Raw genomic sequence first — 19,398 nt, 5'->3', positions numbered from 1 at the left:
GCTTGGGGCAGCAGGAGAGGTGGGGGAAGTTTTCAGAGTAGACAGAGGGGGATGGCAAGATGGATCCCAAATGAGGCACCAGGTTCTGGTAGGATGTAGGTCAGGCTGCTGGACATCAGGAGAGTCAGGCTCCGTCTCAGCTTCTCCCTCCCCCAGGTGGAGCATGACCCCGCAGACAGTGAACGCCTACTACCTTCCAACCAAGAATGAAATCGTCTTCCCTGCTGGCATCCTGCAGGCCCCCTTCTACACTTGCAACCACCCCAAGTGTGTCTGAGGCAGGAGGGACTGGGTGCTGGGGCCTGGGCCTGCGGGTGAGCTGGGAGCAGGGCTGGAGGTGAGATCGAGGTGTCCCTCCACCACGCCCTCACTCAACATTCCTCACCTCCCAGGGCCCTGAACTTCGGTGGCATCGGTGTGGTGATGGGCCACGAGTTGACACATGCCTTTGATGACCAAGGTAGAGGTCCACGCAATTGTGTCCTCCAGCCTAGAATTGCTCATGGCTCCTGTAAAACCTTGAGATGTTGGGAGCAGGCCCCATGGACCCTAGCTGGGATGGGGGGTGTGCAGGGGGAGGGGTCTGTGGATGAGAGGCGATGGGGGCACTGGTGCCCCCAAGGGTTGAGTTCTGGTCTCAGTAGGATGTAAGGGTTCGTTTTCCTCAGGGCGCGAGTATGACAAGGAAGGGAATCTGCGGCCGTGGTGGCAGAATGAGTCGTTGGCAGCCTTCCGGAACCACACGGCCTGCATAGAGGAGCAGTACAGCCAGTACCAGGTCAACGGGGAGAAGCTCAACGGGCGCCAGACACTGGGGGAGAACATTGCCGACAATGGGGGGCTTAAGGCTGCCTACAACGTGAGTGGCCCTCTGAGGGCTAAGGCTCACCTCTTCTGGGGGTGGGGGCAGGGCAGGCCCCAACACGCTTGCCACCCGTGTTCCCAACCCCAGGCTTACAAAGCATGGCTAAGAAAGCATGGGGAGGAGCAGCAGCTGCCAGCTGTGGGACTCACCAACCACCAGCTCTTCTTTGTGGGATTTGCCCAGGTACTGTCCTTCTGGGAGGCCAGGGGTCTGCCCTTCTCCCACTACCTCCCAGGCATGTCATTAGAAGTCTGGGGCATGCAGGAAAAGGGATTGGGAAATGGGGCTGAAGTGGGAGTGTGGAAAGTGGTCTGGGAGGGCCTCATGGCCAGCCTCCTGTGGGGCCCACAAAAGCACGTGAGGAGGCCGGAGGAGGGAGGTTTCAGGAGGCTTTTGCAGATCTCAAAGGGCAGGGGGTAGGGAGCAGGATTGATCTTCATGATGCTCCTGTGAGGTGGCTGTGGAGGAGGAAGCTCGGGGACAGAGTGGCTCGTCCAGGGGTACCCAGGAAGACAGTAAGTGGCAGACTCAGCAAGGTCTCCAGGTACTTTGCACTATGGCAGGCAGTCTCCGGGGCTGGACTTCTTCCCCTCAGACATGTCCATCCTGGGCAGCCCTGTGTCCAGGCAGCTTTGAAAGGCCTTCGAGGAATTTCAGAGGGCAGGCGCCTTCTCCTCCCTTGGTGTTGATAGCAAGGCCTTGGGGCTGAGATGCTGGCTAAGCCCTCTTCTGCGTCCCGAGGCCTCCTGAGCCAAGGGGCTGGGGTGGTGGTGCCATGTGTCCCTGGGATGGCTCTGCTGCAGCTGGGGCAGGGGCCTCGCCCACACTAGACACTCTGTGTCCCCGTGTCTGTCCTGGCCTGCAGGTGTGGTGCTCGGTCCGCACACCCGAGAGCTCTCACGAGGGGCTGGTGACCGACCCCCACAGCCCTGCCCGCTTCCGCGTGCTGGGCACTCTCTCCAACTCCCGTGACTTCCTGCGGCACTTCGGCTGCCCTGTCGGCTCCCCCATGAACTCAGGGCAGCTTTGTGAGGTGTGGTAGACCTGGGTTGGGAGAGAAATGGCCAGCTCGGTTGCCGGAGCCTGGGGTATCTTGCCCAGCCAGGCTCTCTGCTCTGGGGTTGATGGAAGGCACATGCCAGCTGGGCTGTGTCCTGCCCCTCCACACCATAGGTGTGACATGAGTCCTAGTCCCTCCTCGGCCTCCACATCGTGCCTCTGCTTTGGGGGTGCCCCTGCCTCCAGCAGAGTCCCCACCATTCACTGTGATGTTCTTTGCCACCCTGCCTGGAGGAGGCCTGGGCAGGGGCCACCAGCTCCCACAAGAAGGGGTCCACCTCTTTAGGTCCCCAGCTCAGTGGGTTTGGTGGCCACAGGGCCTCTTGTGCCTGCTGACCACGCAGGGCCCGACAGATGTGCCTCCCACACATCTCCCCAAGGCTTACTCACTGCTCCCTTGGGCATAGACAGAGCTCCTTTCAGCCCTGCCCCCAGTGGCGACCTTTATTCCATGTTCCTCATGCCACTGCTCCTAATACTGCTGCCAGCCCTCTCTGACGGACCCCCTGTGCTGAGCTCTTAGTGGAAGTCCAACAGCCTTTACAAACCTTCCTGTTGCCTCCCAGGGTCCCTGGGCTCAGCGGGGATGTGTGTACATGTCAGGGATGCTAGGCCCTGCATCTTGGGGTTACAAGTCTTAGGGGGTGACTGATTCTCCCTGGACCAAGCAGGAAAGCAGATAGAGTAGGAAGAGTGAAGGATAGAGTCTATTTTTACAGGAAAGGGTGAGGGGAGGGAGTGGTCTTGGCCCTGGAGGACCCTGTGCCAATAAATAGACACGCATCAGTCAGTCTGTCTCTTCCTTCAGTCCTGTTTTCATTTACTCATTCCACCAGTATTTATTGAATACCTGCTGTATGCCAGGTGCTCTTCTAGGCACTCATTTATTCACTCACCAGACACAGGGGACTGAAAATTGAAACCCCAGAGAGACAAAAAGGTAGGATGAGGAGTGGCACAAAGTTGAGCCTGGCGAGTGGAGCATGTTCTCTGCTCACTGGTGGCCATGTCCCATCCCTGGCTGACCTATAGCTGGAAGGGTCTGCCGTGGCCCCCATGGATGCATGTAGCTAGGCCTGACACTGAGTCTGGGTAACAACTTGGCCAGGGTCGGCTTGGAAGGTGGGTGGCCCTTACCCTGCAGTGGAAGGCAGCCTTGGCCAAGGTAGCACTTCACTCCCTGCAGCTCGGAGCACTAGCCTCTGCTTGTGATGAGAAGACATGCGTTTCTCCACGTCCTCAAAGGCTTAGCGTTCCTGAGAGCCCCTCATCCCACCTACACATACTCATCAAGCCCTACCAGGTGCCAGGCACAGAGCCCACAGGTTTGGTGACCACAGAGCCTGCCACCCTCCAGAACAAGTGAGGGAAATGGAGTGTGCATGGAATACCTCTGTATTCCAGGCACTTCTGCTAGGAGACTCATTACTTTCTTCATTCATTCATTTATAAATTTATAGATTTATAAGTATTGGGTTGACCAAAAAAGTTTGTTTGGATTTTTTGTGACATCTTACAGAAAAACTCAAATGAACTTTTTGGTCAACCCAATATATTGATTACCAATAATGTGCCAGCACTGGTGATGCCAAGATGAAGATGATTCCTTCCCTCAGGTGACTCTTCTGTTGGTACTTTCACCTTCATGAACTCATCTGATCCTCACAGCAACATATGCTATATGTGCTCCAGTTTCCATTTTATAGATCTAACCATAATCACTTCACTGCAGTCAGAGACCTGGATTGAAATTGAAGCTCTGACAGCTATATGAGCTTCAGCCTGTCCCCTAACCTCTAAGAGTCTGTTTATCTGTAAAATGAGAACCAGAGTAAAACAGTGGAAAGGGCCCAATCTTAATTCTCTTTATAATGTAGTGTCCCCTAAAGTTTAAGTACAGGTGGGTTTATTAAATTAGGAAGGGTAAGAGTGAAGTTTTGTTAATGATTGATGGGTTCCTGGTCACGTGTCCTGCATGCTGTATCCTGTCCCAACATCAGACTGTCCCCATAAAGAGCTGTCTCTATCAAGTGACTTGGATATATGGCTGCCCGCCAAGGGAAGGAAATCGCTGGCTCCTTGGGGAAAGTGGGCTTGGGAACTCTTAATATCAAGGGAAAGCATGGCTTGAGTCTCTGCTCTGAGAACACAACTCTAGGAGGGGCGGCAGAGTGTACTGGAAAGAGGAGGGCTGTCACATCTGGAAGCCTGGTTCTGGCTCCAGCTCTGCCACCTGCAACTGTGACGCCAGGCACGGTTTATCCCCTCTTCAGATCTCAGTAACCTTGGCAGTCTGTAAAATAAGTGGGTTGGATGAGATGATCTCAGAGGCCTAGATCAGCTTTAATGTTTCAATAAGTGGCTTCATGGGCTTAGCAAGTTCTAGAACCCAAAGAAAAGAACTGGCTTATGAAGTTTGGATGTTGCACAGAGAATGGGATTTATAATGTCAGTGTCATGATGGAGGAGAGAGGCTTGGTATCATAAAGCCTTGCCCTTCTCTTGACACTTGATTTCAAAGCCCAGCTTAGAATACTGACCAGCTGGCCACTGTGGCATTAAAACTCCATATTTGCAAAAGGTCAACATGTCAAATAATGATAATAAGCAGAAGCCCTGATTTACCAAGTCTCTTTTTTGCTTCAGTCTGTACTAAACACTTTAAAAATATCACCTTGTTAAATTCCCACAGCTTACAAGGAGGTTCTATCATTGTCTCTATCTTACAAGTAGAGAAACTAAAGGAAAAAATTATATAACTTCCAATGTCAGCTAAGACACACTGCATTAAAGTCAAATTTAGAATTCAGATGCTCTTAATCACCACCAGTTAGTCCTCTAAGTCATGACAGAGTTGAGACTCAAGCATATATATCTCTTCTAGGCAATTTCATCGTGCTTCCAAGTGAGGCTGTTACCAGCAGGTACATTTCCATGGCACCCAGCTCACTCAGGCCAGATACATATGACAGCCAGGTAGCTACAGGAAACCTAAGCACATGTTGAAAGTAAGTGAGGCAGCACTGTTTGTTGAGCACTCTGCAGGTGCTTGGTTCCAGAGGCAAGGCTAGGTGAACATCAAGTGACAGATGTAACCTTCACCCTTAGTGGCCTGCCAAGCTGACAAATACCCATCTGTAATATGCTTTGGTGTGTTAAAGCAGAAGGAGGAATAAAGGATGGTGCTCCTCAGTGGGTACATGACAGCAGTTATTAGTTAAGGTGCTGGGCCATACCCTACACTGTCCCATGAAAGTTGGACTAATTCCGATGCACAGTACAGTAACATGCCAGACAACATAATTTCATAGCTGGAGGTACTCTGGGAATGTCACGTTGGAAGACAGTCGCCCATTAAATAAGCACAGTGTCAGTAGACCTATCCTGACTCACAAGTGGAGACTCCTGAGTTTCTCAGTGCTGAGCTCTGGGCTCCAAAGAGACTCCTCCTAGTGGGCCATTATCATATACAAAGATGACCTGAAGATGAATGCAAAGCCATTCGGTCACTCACTTATTTAACAAATACTTGTCAAGGCCTACCACAAGCCAGGTATTAGACTGGGTGCTAGGGGTACAAAGATGAATAAGACATAGTTCCTGTTCTTCTAAGAGCTCAGAGTGGAGTGAGGGAGAGGTAGGTACCAAGCAACATAGGAACACAGGGAAGAAACTGAAAACCTGAAAGAACAGGAAAGGCTTCTTACACAGGTGATACTGAGCTGGAGTACAAAGGATGGGAAAATTTGCTAGCGAAAAACAGTAATGAGCAGGGGACTTCCCTGGTGGTCCAGTGGCTAAGAATCTTCATTCCAATGCAGGGGACACAGGTTCAACCTGTGGTCGGGGAACTAAGATCCCACATGCCGCAAGGCAACTAAGCCTGCATGCCACAACGAAGCCCCAGCGCAGCTGAAAGTAAATAACTGAATACATTTTTAAAATAAAAAATGGTGACGGGTATTCCATATAGAAGGAACAGCAAAGTGAAAAGGCTGATCCAGCTCAAAGGGGCAGAGCATGTTCAGAAATAGTAAAATGTTTAGGCTGATCAGAAGGAGGGAGGCGAAAGGGGCACAATAAAGAGGTTGTAACAGAAGGAAGTTGTAACAGTCATTATGAAAAAGAGGGGATTGTAACAACTCCTTTCAGTTCTAGGGATTAATGGTAGGAAGGGCCACAATGCAATCTGACTTTGAAAAATATCACACAAAGAAAGTAGCAGCTCAGTGGAAACAGTGCAATGGTGTGTCCTGTCTGGAGCATTTCTAGTGTTACAGAAATGATGCTTTGGGTTGCATGATTTTCAGAGCCTCCATAAGAGGTGTAGTTCTACAGCTCAGGCCATAAGTTTGGGGGAAGCATGGCTGGTCAATGGGTGCAATTTGAAGGAAGGTGGTGAGAAGGGAAAGGTGATGGGCCTTGATTGGAGAGCAATTTGGTCACAAGGCTGGGAGTCTGGCCAAATGGTAGGAAGGAGTGCTTCTGAGAGAGCAATTTGACTGAAATGAAGCTTGAGGCAGGTCATCAACGTATCATCAAGCCTTGAGAATAATTGCAGGACATTTGCATTTGGCCAGAGAGGTTTGGGGCTTGAGTGCTTGGAGGTATGGAGCAAGGGGCAGCCCTGCAAATCTGAGGAAGCTGGAAAATGATACTGTTTTTTCTCCAGTTGCCAAGCAACTAGCCAGACACTTTATATACTCTTATTTTATTCTCATAAAAACTTATGAGGGAGATACTTAATTACTCACATTTCATACAAGAAACCAAACAGAGAGATTAGGAAGCTTGCCCAAATATCACAGCTGGTGAAGGGCAGAATTTGGTGTTTGTTCTTTTTTTTAAACTCACAATATACTTTATTCAATGACCTAAGTCATTGGCTTATTTCCATGTTAGTACATGTTTTTGTGAAAGGCTGTATGTTCTTCCATTATATAGATGCACCATAATTAATGCACTAGTTCCCTATTGTTTTCCATTTTTTGCTTCTGACTGGGTCTTTTTTTTTTTTAACTTTTTGTTTTATATTGGAATATAGCCGGTGAACAATGTTGAGATAGTTTCAGGTGGATAGCAAAGGGACTCAGCCATATATGGTTTTATTATTTTTAAAAAATATTTATTTTTTTAGGCCATGCCACATGGCATGTGGGAGTCTACTTTCCTAGCCAGGGATCAAACCCACACCCCCTGCATTTGAAGCATGGAGTCTTAACCACTGAACCACCAAAGAAGTCCAGAATTTGGTTTTAAATACCAGGTCTGTCCTCTCTAAAGCTTATGTTCTGCTACTCATCCTCAAATTTTTAATTTTGAAACATTTTAAACAGAAAAAACAGTTGAAATAAAGTACAACAAACATTCCTATACTTTTCATCTGGAGTCACCAGCTGTTAACAGCCTGTGCTTTATGCCACAACATCACCCCATCTCCTCTAAGGTAATGGTGGGGATATGATTGGTATAAAAGACAAAATTTGAGATCTGACAGAAGGAAGTCATGGAAATAGGAAAGATTTAGGAGAAATATCTCTATAGTGACTGAAGAAAGCATGTGTTTTGACACGGACATCTTGAAGCCACAGAATAGGCAGAATAGCTGTGTGTGTGTGTGTCTGTATCTGTGTCTCAGTTGCTCAGTCATGTCTGACTTTTTGCGGGCCCCATAGATTGTAGCCTGTCAATATTTCTGCCCATGGGATTTTCCAGGCAAGAATACTGGAGTGGGTTGCCATTTCCTATTCCAGGAGATTTTCCCAAACCCAGGGATGAAACCCATGTCTCTTGCATATCCTGTACTGGGAGTCAGATTCTTTACCACTATGTACCACCCAATTTCTGTCAGCACACTAGGGCTGGGGCAGTCACTGGTGATGGAAATGAAAGGTCATCCCCAGAATTCAAACACTGAGTGGAAAAGAACAACAGCTTTTAAAATGGGCATCACGCCTTTACATCAACATCTATACAAATATTTAGCCAACATTCATTCAGTGCTAACTGTGCTGAGCAGGTGTTTTTTTTTTTTTTTTTTTTTTAAACAAACACTTTCCGTTTTTTTTTAATGACTCAGAATCCATAAAATAGACTCCAGGCCAAATGGTGAGTGTTCCCACAAGATGAAGGGGAGCAGAGTTACTACTTCTTTTCTCACCTTCCAGATACATACACAGAGGCCTAAGAGAAGAACTTTTGAGATTTGCCTGAAACACTCAAGAATTTGGGAGATTGAAAGACCGAGTTTCAGTCTGATTCTATTACTTACTACGATTTTCTCTGTAAAATGGGCACAATCCTACCAAATTCAAAAAGTTGTGAGAACAATATGTATCATTTGAAATAAGACCTGACATAAACTATGTTGGTCATATCCCTCCTAAGTCATAACAGGGAGAGGAAGACCAAAAGACAGATGGAGGACAAAGACCTTATCTTCTTCCGTTTTTAGCTCCAGAACTTCGCCTTAGGGCGTAGGACTGGATGTATTTTTTTCTATTTCATCTGGCTCAGCAGGTGGATTTAAGGTGGTAACCACATCCTCACAGTAATATCACAGCACTCTTCTTCAACGGGTGGTGATGGTGATGGTGATTTAGTCGCTAAGTCGTGTCCGACTCTTGCGACCCCATGGGTAGCCCGCCAGGCTCCTCTGTCCATGGGATTTTCCAGGCAGTAATACTGGAGTGAGTTGCCATTTCCTTCTTCAACGGGAGAGGAATGTTATTAGGTGAATATGCCACGGGGCTAGATTTATTACACAAACTTCACAAAGACTGCAATCAACAGTCCAGTACTTCAAGAATCTCGTCCATTTGTCCCAACACGCAGCTAACTGGGGTGTCTCCGTGGCTACTACTCACACTGCGGCCTTGGCTCACAGCCAGTTCAACTCCTACTGCACCGAGCGCCCCCGAATCCCAAACAGCGTTCGGGAAACTCCAGGTCCGAGCCTCTGGGACTCCTATAGCGCATGGGAAGCTGGGAATTGTAGTTTTCTCGTTGCTCTGATAGCGAAGTCAGCGGTTGCTCAGATAGCGAAGTCAGCGGATGGGGACTCCCAGGCCGCGAGGGTGGGTGGGTCGCCGCGGCGTTTCCGGTCGCAGGCGGGCTTTGGAGAGGGAGGTGCCGTGGACTATGCATGCAAAGACACCTGGGAAACGGGGCGGTGCGCGCGCAGCGGGCCAGCACTGGCGGTGGAGATGGAGGAGGGTGGCAGAGACAAGGCACCGCTGCAGCCCCAGCAGCCCCCAGCGACGTCTCCCGGCAGCGGGGACGAGAAGCCGAGCGGCAAGGAGCGGCGGGATGCCGGGGACAAGGACAAAGAGCAGGAGCTGGTGAGGCGCGGCCCCGGGAGCTGGCGGAGGAGGCGGCCATGGGCTGAGTCACGGCGGTCCCGCAGGCCTCGGACTCGACTCCCAACGGCCCCGCCGGCTCCAGGAGAGGGCAGATAGGGCTATCCTCGGGGCTCCCGGCACCCCGCCTCTCTGCCCCCTCTCCCATCCTCCGTTCCGCGCTGTCACCTCCGCCGCCCCTACCAGCCCTCACCACCTTCCTCACCGCCTTCTCGTGAGGTGGGCTCTGGCTGGTAATTGTCACCCCCTTTTTTCAGAACGGCTTTCAAGCAGAGCCTGGCCCAGAAGTCAGGCTGCCTTCCATCAGGTCTTCTCACTCCCACTCTCCTTGTCCACCTGGTTCCCCCTAAGGAGGCAGGCTCACTCTCCTCCTGCCCCAGGGTGATTGGGAGGAGGATGTGTTTGAGATTCCTTCTCTTGATGGGCTTCTTCCTCCAACTCTCCAGTCTGAGGAGGACAAACAACTTCAGGATGAACTGGAGATGCTCGTGGAACGATTGGGGGTGAGTCACAGTGTTAACAAGAGCCGGTGCATATACGAATCTTTCTCACTTGTTTTATTCCAGTTTGGGCAGCAACTCTTATATGAGGTATAGAGAAGGATGGAGTGTATTTTAGAGTCATGTTGCGTATTCTAGAGTCATGTTGCAATCATGTTGTGAGGGAGGGGAGTAAAAAGAGATGAAACATTTTTGTGGCTTCGTTTAATGGGAGAAACGGTTCTTGAACTCTTAACTGGGGACACTTGTTTTTGTGCCAGGCAGTGTGTGTGTGTTTGCGCGCGCGCGCGCGCGCGCACGTGCCGGGAGCTGGACAATCCAGATAGATGAGACACAGTTACTTTCCTAGGGGAGTTGTTAAACACTTCTGTATTATGACTTAAGGGATGAGATTTCTTTTATCTGAGCCTTGATATCTCCTGGTCAGGAGAAGGACACTTCCCTGTACCGACCAGCCCTGGAGGAACTGCGGAGGCAGATTCGTTCTTCTACAACTTCCATGACTTCAGTACCCAAACCTCTCAAATTTCTGCGTCCGCACTATGGCAAACTGAAGGAGATCTATGAGAACATGGCCCCTGGGGAGAATAAGGTAAAACTATTCCAGAAGCTGGTGGAGGCCTAGTTTGGGAATTCCTTTTCATCTAGACCATGGGGTTTATGGTGAATCTCAGGAAGCCTAGTGGACCTGAGATCCTGAGCAAGTTCAACAGAACTCATCATAATCAAAACACTCACGTAAGAGTGAGTTGATAGGAAGATTGTTTTCAGAAAGGATAATTTTTTATTCAGAAAAGATAATAGTTTCTGTTATTTATGTTGGACCTTGAGATTTTATTATCATGATTTTTATCAATTTACTTTTAACCTTAATTTTTTTCTATTCTTTACATCCCGTGCACCTATTCTATTTGTTTTATCTCTAGAGTATTATCCCCAACTCAGTAACTTTTCTGCCTGTTGGTACAACCCTAATCCAAGAAATGTTCAGTTCTCACCTGAACTACTGCAGCAGCCTCCCAACTGACTGACTCTCTTCCTTTTTTCTGTGACCTCCTACACAGTTTGTCTTTCATAGAGCAGCCATAGTGATCTTTAGAGTGTGAGTCTTTTCTGCTTAAAACTTTTAAATAGTTTACTATTGCAGTTGGAATAAAATTTAGAGTCTCCATCTTTCTCTGCTCTCCCCTGGCTAGCACCCTCCAGTCATGTTGGTTCAAAAGGGAGATTGCAGCAGGCTTAGGTAATATAAAATGTTTTAAGCTTTTAACATTAGATTGGTAATATAATTAACATTTACTTTGGGGGATAGTGACAGTGATCTTGATTCCATAATGTAACATTCCCCTTACCCTGAATTTGACTTCAAAGCACTGATTTCTTTGTAGCGTTTTGCTGCTGACATCATCTCTGTTTTGGCCATGACCATGAGCGGGGAGCGTGAGTGCCTCAAATATCGTCTTGTGGGCTCCCAGGAGGAATTGGCATCATGGGGTCATGAATACGTCAGGTAAGACCTTTTCTTCTTGGGAAGCTAAAGGGGTTCTGAGTTATAGTCCTGAGGTCTGTCTTAGAGTACCAGTGTATCGAGTTTCCCAGATAGTGAATTCTTTGACCCACAGGGAAGTGCTTCCGGAGAAGGTCTGTTTCTCTAATGGTCTGGGCCTGTCCATAGGCATCTCGCAGGAGAAGTGGCTAAGGAGTGGCAGGAGCTGGATGATGCAGAGAAGACACAGCGGGAGCCACTGCTGACCCTGGTAAAGGAGATTGTCCCCTACAACATGGCCCACAATGCAGAGCATGAGGCCTGCGACCTGCTCATGGAAATTGAACAGGTGGATATGCTGGAGAAAGACATTGATGAGAATGCCTATGCAAAGGTCTGCCTCTATCTCACCAGGTAAGTGAGCAAGGTAGGGAAGGGTGGCAGGCCTACCCTCTCCAGTATTTCTTTCTCAGTTGTGACTCCTTTATTTTCCAAGAGTGTCTGCTTCAAAAATAGCAATCAAGCTGTAGTTAATTTGTTAATGTCTGTGAACTTCTTGAAGACAAGAGACATCATGTCTCCTTAGTAGTCCCAATAACTAGTGTAATGTTTAGTGTATAATAGGCATTCAATACTTTGGCCACCTGATGCGAAGAGCTGACTCATTTGAAAAGACCCTGATGCTGGGAAAGATTGAAGGTGGGAGGAGAAGGGGAGAACAGAGGATGAGATGGTTGGATGGCATCGCCAACTCAATGGACACAGGTTTGAGTAAACTCTGGGAGTTGGTGATGGACAGGGAGGCTTGGCTTGCTGCAGTCCATAGGGCCTCAAAGAGTCAGACATGACTGAGCGACTAAACTGAGCTCATAGTAGGCATCCAGTATCGGGTAAGTGAATTAAACAGGGTAAATGAATATCTGATTCCTTTATTATTTTTACTTTGGTAGTTGTGTGAATTACGTGCCCGAGCCTGAAAACTCTGCCCTACTGCGTTGTGCCCTGGGTGTGTTCCGGAAGTTCAGTCGCTTCCCTGAAGCTCTGAGATTGGCACTGATGCTCAATGACATGGAGCTGGTAGAAGATATTTTCACCTCCTGCAAAGACGTGTATGTAAGGGAAAAAGTGGGCGAAGTGATAAGCTGATGGATGGGACATGTGCATGAGGCAGGACATGTAGTTTCTGGTTAGGGCTTGAAGGGCTATTCTAGTCGATGGGGGCTGAGCAGATGTGGCGGCTGTCTCCCACAGGGTTGTACAGAAACAAATGGCATTCATGCTGGGCCGGCATGGGGTGTTTTTGGAGCTGAGTGAAGATGTGGAGGAGTATGAAGACCTGACAGAGATCATGTCCAACGTGCAGCTCAACAGCAACTTCTTGGCTTTAGCCCGAGAGGTGAGATTCTTTGTCCTTACCCATCAAGGTTTTTTGGTTTTGATTCCACCTGGCATTTTACCTCCCTGATGCTTCTGACTAGACTCTCCTTGGTTAGAATTGCCATTCAGTGGGATAACAGAAGGGATGGCTAAGGGAGGACTTGGGGAGCAGTTGTGACCCTCTGACTTCTCTTCAGCTGGACATCATGGAGCCCAAGGTGCCTGATGACATCTATAAAACCCACCTAGAGAACAACAGTGAGTGGACATCTCCATGTGTGTGGGGATTGGAGGATTGTTAACTGTGCTTCTTGTATTGAGTGTTGGCTTGGCCCAATATGCTTGTCCTATAGAGCTCAGAATTCCCACATGCTTTTTCCCTACGTCACTGTTGGGGGCCACAGATAGAGGATTCCAAGGGGCCAGCTCAGAATCACCTGTCATGCTATGTTCCTTTCTTGTTCTACTCTAAACCTTCATTTTTTTCCCCTCCTTTGCAGGGTTTGGGGGCAGTGGCTCTCAGGTGGACTCTGCCCGTATGAACCTGGCCTCCTCTTTTGTGAACGGCTTTGTGAATGCGGCCTTTGGTCAAGACAAGCTGCTGACAGATGATGGCAACAAATGGCTTTATAAGAACAAGGACCATGGTATAATTCTGTTCCTCTTCTGTGTAATTTTGTTCAGTCTTTTTGTCCTTCTAGGTGCATGTGTTATAAGGGATTCCCGAGGCAGTTCTTTATAACAGTTTTTCAAGGGTAGAGCCTAAAAGACTGATTGGTTTTTCCTTGGTATAGGAATGTTGAGTGCAGCTGCATCCCTTGGCATGATTCTGCTGTGGGATGTGGATGGTGGCCTTACCCAGATTGACAAGTACCTGTACTCTTCTGAGGACTATATCAAGGTTGGTCTGGGCACAACCCACTAATGCAGACATCCCCCTCCCATGTGCTAGGGCCCCCTCAGGGCCTCCTTTTCACTGGTAGGTCTGCCCGGTTTTTGACTCCAGTTAAGGCAGATGCTATAATGAGGCCCATGTGGCATCCTTTGTGGTGAGGAAGGTAGAGTAGCCCAGGTGAAGAATCTGTTTGCATTTTGTAGTCAGGAGCCCTCCTGGCCTGTGGCATTGTGAACTCTGGTGTCCGGAACGAGTGTGACCCTGCCCTGGCACTGCTCTCAGACTATGTCCTCCACAACAGCAACACCATGAGACTTGGTTCCATCTTTGGGTAAGGCTTCTTGCTTCTCCTTTTGATAGTACTCAACCTGTAAGCTCTGTGAAAACAGAACCGGGCCCTTCCACTTTTGTATAGCCAAAGACTACCACTGTGCTTATTTGGCTCTTGGTGACTGTTGAAATGACCAGTCCTCATTTTGTTTCTTCCTTGTCTTATCCTCGGGTATGTGTTGGGGACTGTCTCTCTTTGGCTTTTGTAGGCTTGGCTTGGCCTATGCTGGCTCCAATCGTGAAGATGTTCTCACCTTGCTGCTACCTGTGATGGGAGATTCCAAGTCCAGTATGGAGGTGAATAGAGGTTGTTGATCATTTAGGGGAGATAGGAAAGGTATTCTGAGTCCTTCCAGTCTCTTGTAAATAGTGGGGAAAAGAGTGTGTGTATTGTGGGGCGGTGGGGGAGGGGAGAGAGCGGGGATGTGTATCATTTCAGTGAAATTGCTTGGAATTGGGTTTCTAAGCCTCAGGGGACATTGAGGCTAAAGAGTTAATATTTTAGTATTGAGTTCCAGCCCTTGGGATCCATGAGGAAGTATCAGACTAGAGTGGGGAGGGACTTTACCCAGCTTGGGGTGGGTATGCTGTTTTAGTCATTAGCCAACCTTAAATTTTCTTACTTGTGTAGAATCATTTTCAATTCAGTTCAGTTCAGTTCAGTCGCTCAGTTGTGTCCGACTCTTCGCGACCCCATGAATCGCAGCACGCCAGGCCTCCCTGTCCATCACCAACTCCCGGAGTTCACTCAGACTCATGTCCATCAAGTCAGTGATGCCATCCAGCCATCTCATCCTCTGTCGTCCCCTTCTCCTCCTGCCCCCAATCCCTCCCAGCATCAGAGTCTTTTCCAATGAGTCAACTCTTTGCATGAGGTGGCCAAAGTACTGGAGTTTCAGCCTTAGCATCATTCCTTCCAAAGAAATCCCAGGACTGATCTCCTTTAGGATGGACTGGTTTGCTCTCCTTGCAGTCCAAGGGACTCTCAAGAGTCTTCTCCAAAACCACAGTTCAAAAGCATCAATTCTTCAGCGCTCAGCTTTCTTCACAGTCCCAACTCTCACATCCGTACATGACCACTGGAAAAACCATAGCCTTGACTAGACGGACGTTTGTTGGCAAAGTAATGTCTTTGCTTTTCAATATGCTATCTAAGTTGGTCATAACTTTTTTCCAAGAAGTAAGCCTCTTTAGTGATGGATAAATAAAGTGTGGTGGCTAAAAGCATAAGTTTTAGTCAGACCTCAGTTCAAATCCTGCCACCTCTGCTTACAGGTAGTGTGAACTTGGACTTGTGACTCAATCTCCTTAGGCATCCTTTTTCTTGTCAATACAAGGAACAACAGCAGAACCTGTTTCATGGGGTTTTTGTGAAGATTAAATGTTAATAGTATGCAAAGCAGTTGATGTAGTGGCTGCTTGATGCTCTCGTCATTTTGGCCTGTCATCAGAAGGGGGTTGTTACCTAATGTGGTTTCAGTGGACTCCAGGAGTTGGCTCTCTTGAATCAAGATAGGTGAACAACTATTTTAACAACTTAATATTTGATAACTTAATAGTTTAATAGCTTGATATTTAGTAATGCTAAGTATTGATTTTCCCATTTCTAGGTGGCAGGTGTGACAGCTCTGGCCTGTGGAATGATAGCAGTGGGCTCCTGCAATGGCGATGTCACTTCCACTATCCTTCAGACCATCATGGAGAAGTCAGAGACTGAGCTCAAGGATACTTACGCCCGTTGGCTTCCTCTTGGACTGGGCCTCAACCATCTGGGTGAGAGAATGTCTCTCTCTTTGGGCAAAAGACTGGTATTAACTGGATACAACAGGGAGAGTTTATGAGTCAGGCTGTGCTGGAAGAGAGTATCTGTCCTCTGACCCCTTGAACCTCTCCTTTAGGGAAGGGAGAGGCCATCGAGGCCATCCTGGCCGCTCTGGAGGTTGTGTCTGAGCCATTCCGCAGTTTCGCCAACACACTTGTGGATGTGTGTGCCTATGCAGGTCTGTGTGTTTGTTCCTCCTCAGGGACATGTCACTTCTTTCTTGGGCCTCCTTTCTTAGTCATCCTGAATTGCCTTAGATTCTTTAGCTTGTGTTCCTAGAGGAAGCTTTTCCTTGGTGGCTTCTCATCTCTTCCCTTTCTTTGCCTGACCACCCTGCCCCAGGCTCTGGGAATGTACTGAAGGTGCAGCAGCTACTCCACATTTGCAGTGAGCACTTTGACTCCAAGGAAAAAGAGGAAGACAAAGACAAGAAGGAAAAGAAGGACAAGGACAAGAAGGAAGCCCCTGCTGACATGGGAGCACATCAGGTTCTGTGGGCAGCTGAGCACATTCCAGGGAGGCTCTGGGAAAAGATAATATGGATTTGGGTTTGTTTTAGAGCCTCTCTGGGCATTGCTGAGTGTTGAAATAGCACGAGACAAGGTTCCTGCATGAGGGGTCAGGGTGTGCCCCACAGGACAGCTTTTTCTTCTTAGATGGCTTGAGTCAGGGGTGAGTTTTCTGTTCCATGAGCTTACTGGGCTTTCTGGCTCTTCTTTTGCAGGGAGTGGCTGTATTGGGGATCGCCCTTATTGCTATGGGGGAGGAGATTGGTGCAGAGATGGCACTACGAACCTTTGGCCACCTGGTGAGCATCACATGAAGATTGAAATGTATTGGTTTTGATGCCTAGAATTCCCCCAGGAGATTTCCCTGATGGGTTTTCTCAGTCGGGAAATGGTCTTTCTGCTGCACCCTTGCTACAAAACTTAAGGCCCCATCTACCCATCTGTCTGTTCTTGTAACTGAGCTTGTTCTTTCTGCTTTCTATGACACCTTGTTATTTTATCACCAGCTGAGATACGGGGAGCCTACACTCCGAAGGGCTGTGCCTTTAGCACTGGCCTTAATCTCTGTTTCAAATCCACGACTCAACATCCTGGATACCCTAAGCAAATTCTCTCATGATGCTGACCCAGAAGTGTCCTATAACTCCATCTTTGCCATGGGCATGGTGGGCAGTGGTAAGTATTGGTCAGAAAGAAATCTTAGGCATCTTGGGGGAAGGGTTGAACCCCTTTCTTCAAGCCTCTGTAACACTTAATATTTCCAGGTACCAATAATGCCCGTCTGGCTGCGATGCTTCGCCAGTTAGCCCAGTATCATGCCAAGGACCCCAACAACCTCTTCATGGTGCGCTTGGCACAGGTAAAGAATAGATCTGTTCTCCTTAGAGTGCGCGTGCCAGGGGAAGTGTCTGTGTGATGGAAGGGAGACATGATGCTGTGTGAAGGGAAACCTTAAATCTGGCCTGGAAAGGAGAATGTGAATGAGTTGTGAGATTTGTGTGGCCGAGTTAGGTGATTTCTCCTTAGACGTGACTTCCCCACCTCCACTTCTCTCTGTATTTTTTTTTCTCCCAGGGCCTGACACATTTAGGGAAAGGCACACTCACCCTCTGCCCCTACCACAGTGACCGGCAGCTTATGAGTCAAGTGGCTGTGGCTGGGCTGCTCACCGTGCTTGTCTCTTTCCTGGATGTCCGCAACAGTGAGTTCCTGTCAGGAGTCTTCCCTGGTGGCACAGAGTGCCCTCTTTGCACCCCTAACCAGGGCCTCTTTGGTAATTTAGGAACAAGACCCAAGTTAACTGTGTACTCCTCTGGGTTTCTGAGGTTCTTTGGGCCTCATGAGACTTCAGTCTCTCACACTTTTGATCTTAACCAAAGAGATTTCTTTTGAAGATGAACCGAGCCCATTTTCTGCCCTGAGGGGAAAAGTGATTATCGAGTCTGTGGGCTTTAGGCAGAGTCAGGTGGTGGCATCTCCAGTTTGTAGTAGGGTGTCTGTGGGGAGAGCTGTGGGTTCAGCTGTACAGCTGAGGGGTTAAAGAGTCAGGGTTGGAGTGGGGTCCCAAGATTTAGGCCTGCTCTGCTGCCTTTAACTGTATTTGTCCTGTGTGCTTCCCTCAGTCATCCTAGGCAAGTCGCACTATGTATTATATGGACTGGTGGCTGCCATGCAGCCCCGAATGCTGGTCACATTCGATGAGGAGCTGCGGCCATTGCCAGTGTCTGTCCGTGTGGGCCAGGTGAGGGGCTGAGCAGAGGGGAGGGCCCAGGCTGTACTCCAGAGCCTGTAGAATGCATATATGCCATTTCTCTGAAACTGGGATGGGCACTGGGTTGCTGTTGCACTCCTATCAAGAGTCCTTCATCTCAGTTTTCTCACCCTACAGGCAGTGGATGTGGTGGGCCAGGCCGGCAAGCCTAAGACCATCACAGGGTTCCAGACACACACAACCCCAGTGTTGTTGGCTCACGGGGAGCGGGCAGAATTGGCCACTGAGGAGTTTCTTCCCGTCACCCCTATTCTAGAAGGTTTTGTTATCCTTCGGAAGAACCCCAACTATGACCTCTAAGTGGCCACCAGAGGCTCTGAGCTGCAGCTGATATGTCAGCAGGTCATGATTCCTGCTGCCAGGGGTGGACACTGCTCCAGACCTTTAGGGGAATCCAGACCTTCTTTTGTTACTGAGTGCGATAACTTTGTTGAATAAAGACCTTTATCCCCAGGTCCCTCTGTGTCTATTTTCTGGGATATTGTGGCTGGAGGCCACACTGGGGTGGAGAGTGGATATGAGAGAGTATTGTTTGTAGCAGCTCTGAGCCTGGGCTAGCAGGAAGGCTGCTGTGAATGGAAAAAGCCAAGCCCCTTTTCCTTCTCCCTTCTTTCTTAATCATCTTAAAAAGTGGTTAATCTTTAAGGGGCATGAACTTTGAAAAGCTTATAAACATCATGAATCTCCTTTTAGGAGAGGTATGTATACCAATTTTTATGCAAACTCTTACAAATAACTTTCCAAGGGGCTTGTAGATCCCAAGCATCCCCCCTATTCCCACCTGCCAATGCGCACCCACCTCAAGCCCGTCATTCCCTGGCTTTGGACTAAGGATTTCTGCTCTTATGAGGCAGCAAAGTTAGCTCCACTCTTCCTAACTTGACTTCTGTGCTGCTGAATGAAATGGACATCTTTACCTCCTATAACCCTCTTGTCCTTTTGGGGAGGCTGCTAGTTGAGGGATTTGATCATGTTAACATTTACCTCTAGGCTGTTCTTGCAAAAATGGTGCAAGAAAGCTTGACCCTGACCTTCCTCTTTAGTAGAGCAATGGGAAAGAAATGGCCTCCTTCCTGGAATGTAATCACTCATGATCTGTAGTGCTCCTTCCTGGTGGGGCTGGTATGAGTATAGCTACAATACCAATAGGGGCCTGGACCCCTATGGATGCAGTGGAGGAGAACAGATGGCCCTGTCAGATAATTGCTACCATTTATCCAACACTTGAACTGTGGTTTTACCCTCTGAATAGTAATCAGCACTTAATAGGTCATCAACAAATGGCCTAGTAAAACAACAACAAAAAGAGTACGTACTCTATTTATATTTCTAGTGACAGCAGATCAATGGTTATCTATAGATGGGAGTGGAGAGAAAGATGATTCTGAAGGAAGAAAACTTTTGAGAGCGATGGAATTGGTCAGTA

The 19,398-nt window shown here is 48.4% G+C and overlaps 2 protein-coding genes across 7 annotated transcripts in view; both read left to right on the top strand.

Moving 5' to 3' along the window:
* Nucleotides 1-2,714, top strand: part of LOC113891443 (endothelin-converting enzyme 2) — a 32,821-nt gene extending 30,107 nt beyond the window's left edge. For all 6 annotated transcript variants that reach the window (XM_027539536.1, XM_027539503.1, XM_027539511.1 and 3 more), the window contains 5 exons: nucleotides 157-267; nucleotides 393-460; nucleotides 669-859; nucleotides 953-1,048; nucleotides 1,731-2,714. In XM_027539536.1, coding sequence (XP_027395337.1) covers nucleotides 157-267; nucleotides 393-460; nucleotides 669-859; nucleotides 953-1,048; nucleotides 1,731-1,907 — 643 coding nt within the window. In that variant the 3' untranslated portion in view covers nucleotides 1,908-2,714. The remainder of the gene's footprint in view (nucleotides 1-156; nucleotides 268-392; nucleotides 461-668; nucleotides 860-952; nucleotides 1,049-1,730) is intronic.
* Nucleotides 2,715-9,066: 6,352 nt separating this feature from the next.
* Nucleotides 9,067-18,428, top strand: PSMD2 (proteasome 26S subunit, non-ATPase 2). The gene is made up of 21 exons (XM_027539473.1): nucleotides 9,067-9,264; nucleotides 9,729-9,785; nucleotides 10,210-10,374; nucleotides 11,171-11,292; nucleotides 11,458-11,682; nucleotides 12,219-12,377; nucleotides 12,520-12,664; nucleotides 12,843-12,903; nucleotides 13,146-13,292; nucleotides 13,440-13,546; nucleotides 13,744-13,871; nucleotides 14,080-14,167; nucleotides 15,481-15,643; nucleotides 15,769-15,870; nucleotides 16,035-16,180; nucleotides 16,417-16,500; nucleotides 16,708-16,876; nucleotides 16,966-17,060; nucleotides 17,276-17,402; nucleotides 17,824-17,942; nucleotides 18,090-18,428. The coding sequence occupies exons 1-21, from the start codon at nucleotides 9,130-9,132 to the stop codon at nucleotides 18,270-18,272; spliced, it is 2,727 nt and encodes a 908-aa protein (XP_027395274.1). The 5' UTR covers nucleotides 9,067-9,129; the 3' UTR covers nucleotides 18,273-18,428.
* The last annotated feature ends 970 nt before the right edge of the window (nucleotides 18,429-19,398 follow it).

Source organism: Bos indicus x Bos taurus, chromosome 1 (genome assembly GCF_003369695.1).
Source record: "Bos indicus x Bos taurus breed Angus x Brahman F1 hybrid chromosome 1, Bos_hybrid_MaternalHap_v2.0, whole genome shotgun sequence".
Lineage (NCBI taxonomy): Eukaryota > Metazoa > Chordata > Mammalia > Artiodactyla > Bovidae > Bos > Bos indicus x Bos taurus.
The sequence above is the reverse complement of the archived record's forward strand: the minus strand, read 5'-3'. Positions and strand labels throughout refer to the sequence as shown.

Bases quoted from the DNA above. Each gene is read 5' to 3' on its own strand.
- PSMD2 (XM_027539473.1), top strand. From the start codon at position 9,130: ATGGAGGAGGGTGGCAGAGACAAGGCACCGCTGCAGCCCCAGCAGCCC. The intron at 11,293-11,457 runs GTAAGACCTTTT...GCCTGTCCATAG, and splicing joins TGGGGTCATGAATACGTCAG to GCATCTCGCAGGAGAAGTGG. The intron at 17,403-17,823 runs GTGAGTTCCTGT...TGCTTCCCTCAG, and splicing joins TTTCCTGGATGTCCGCAACA to TCATCCTAGGCAAGTCGCAC.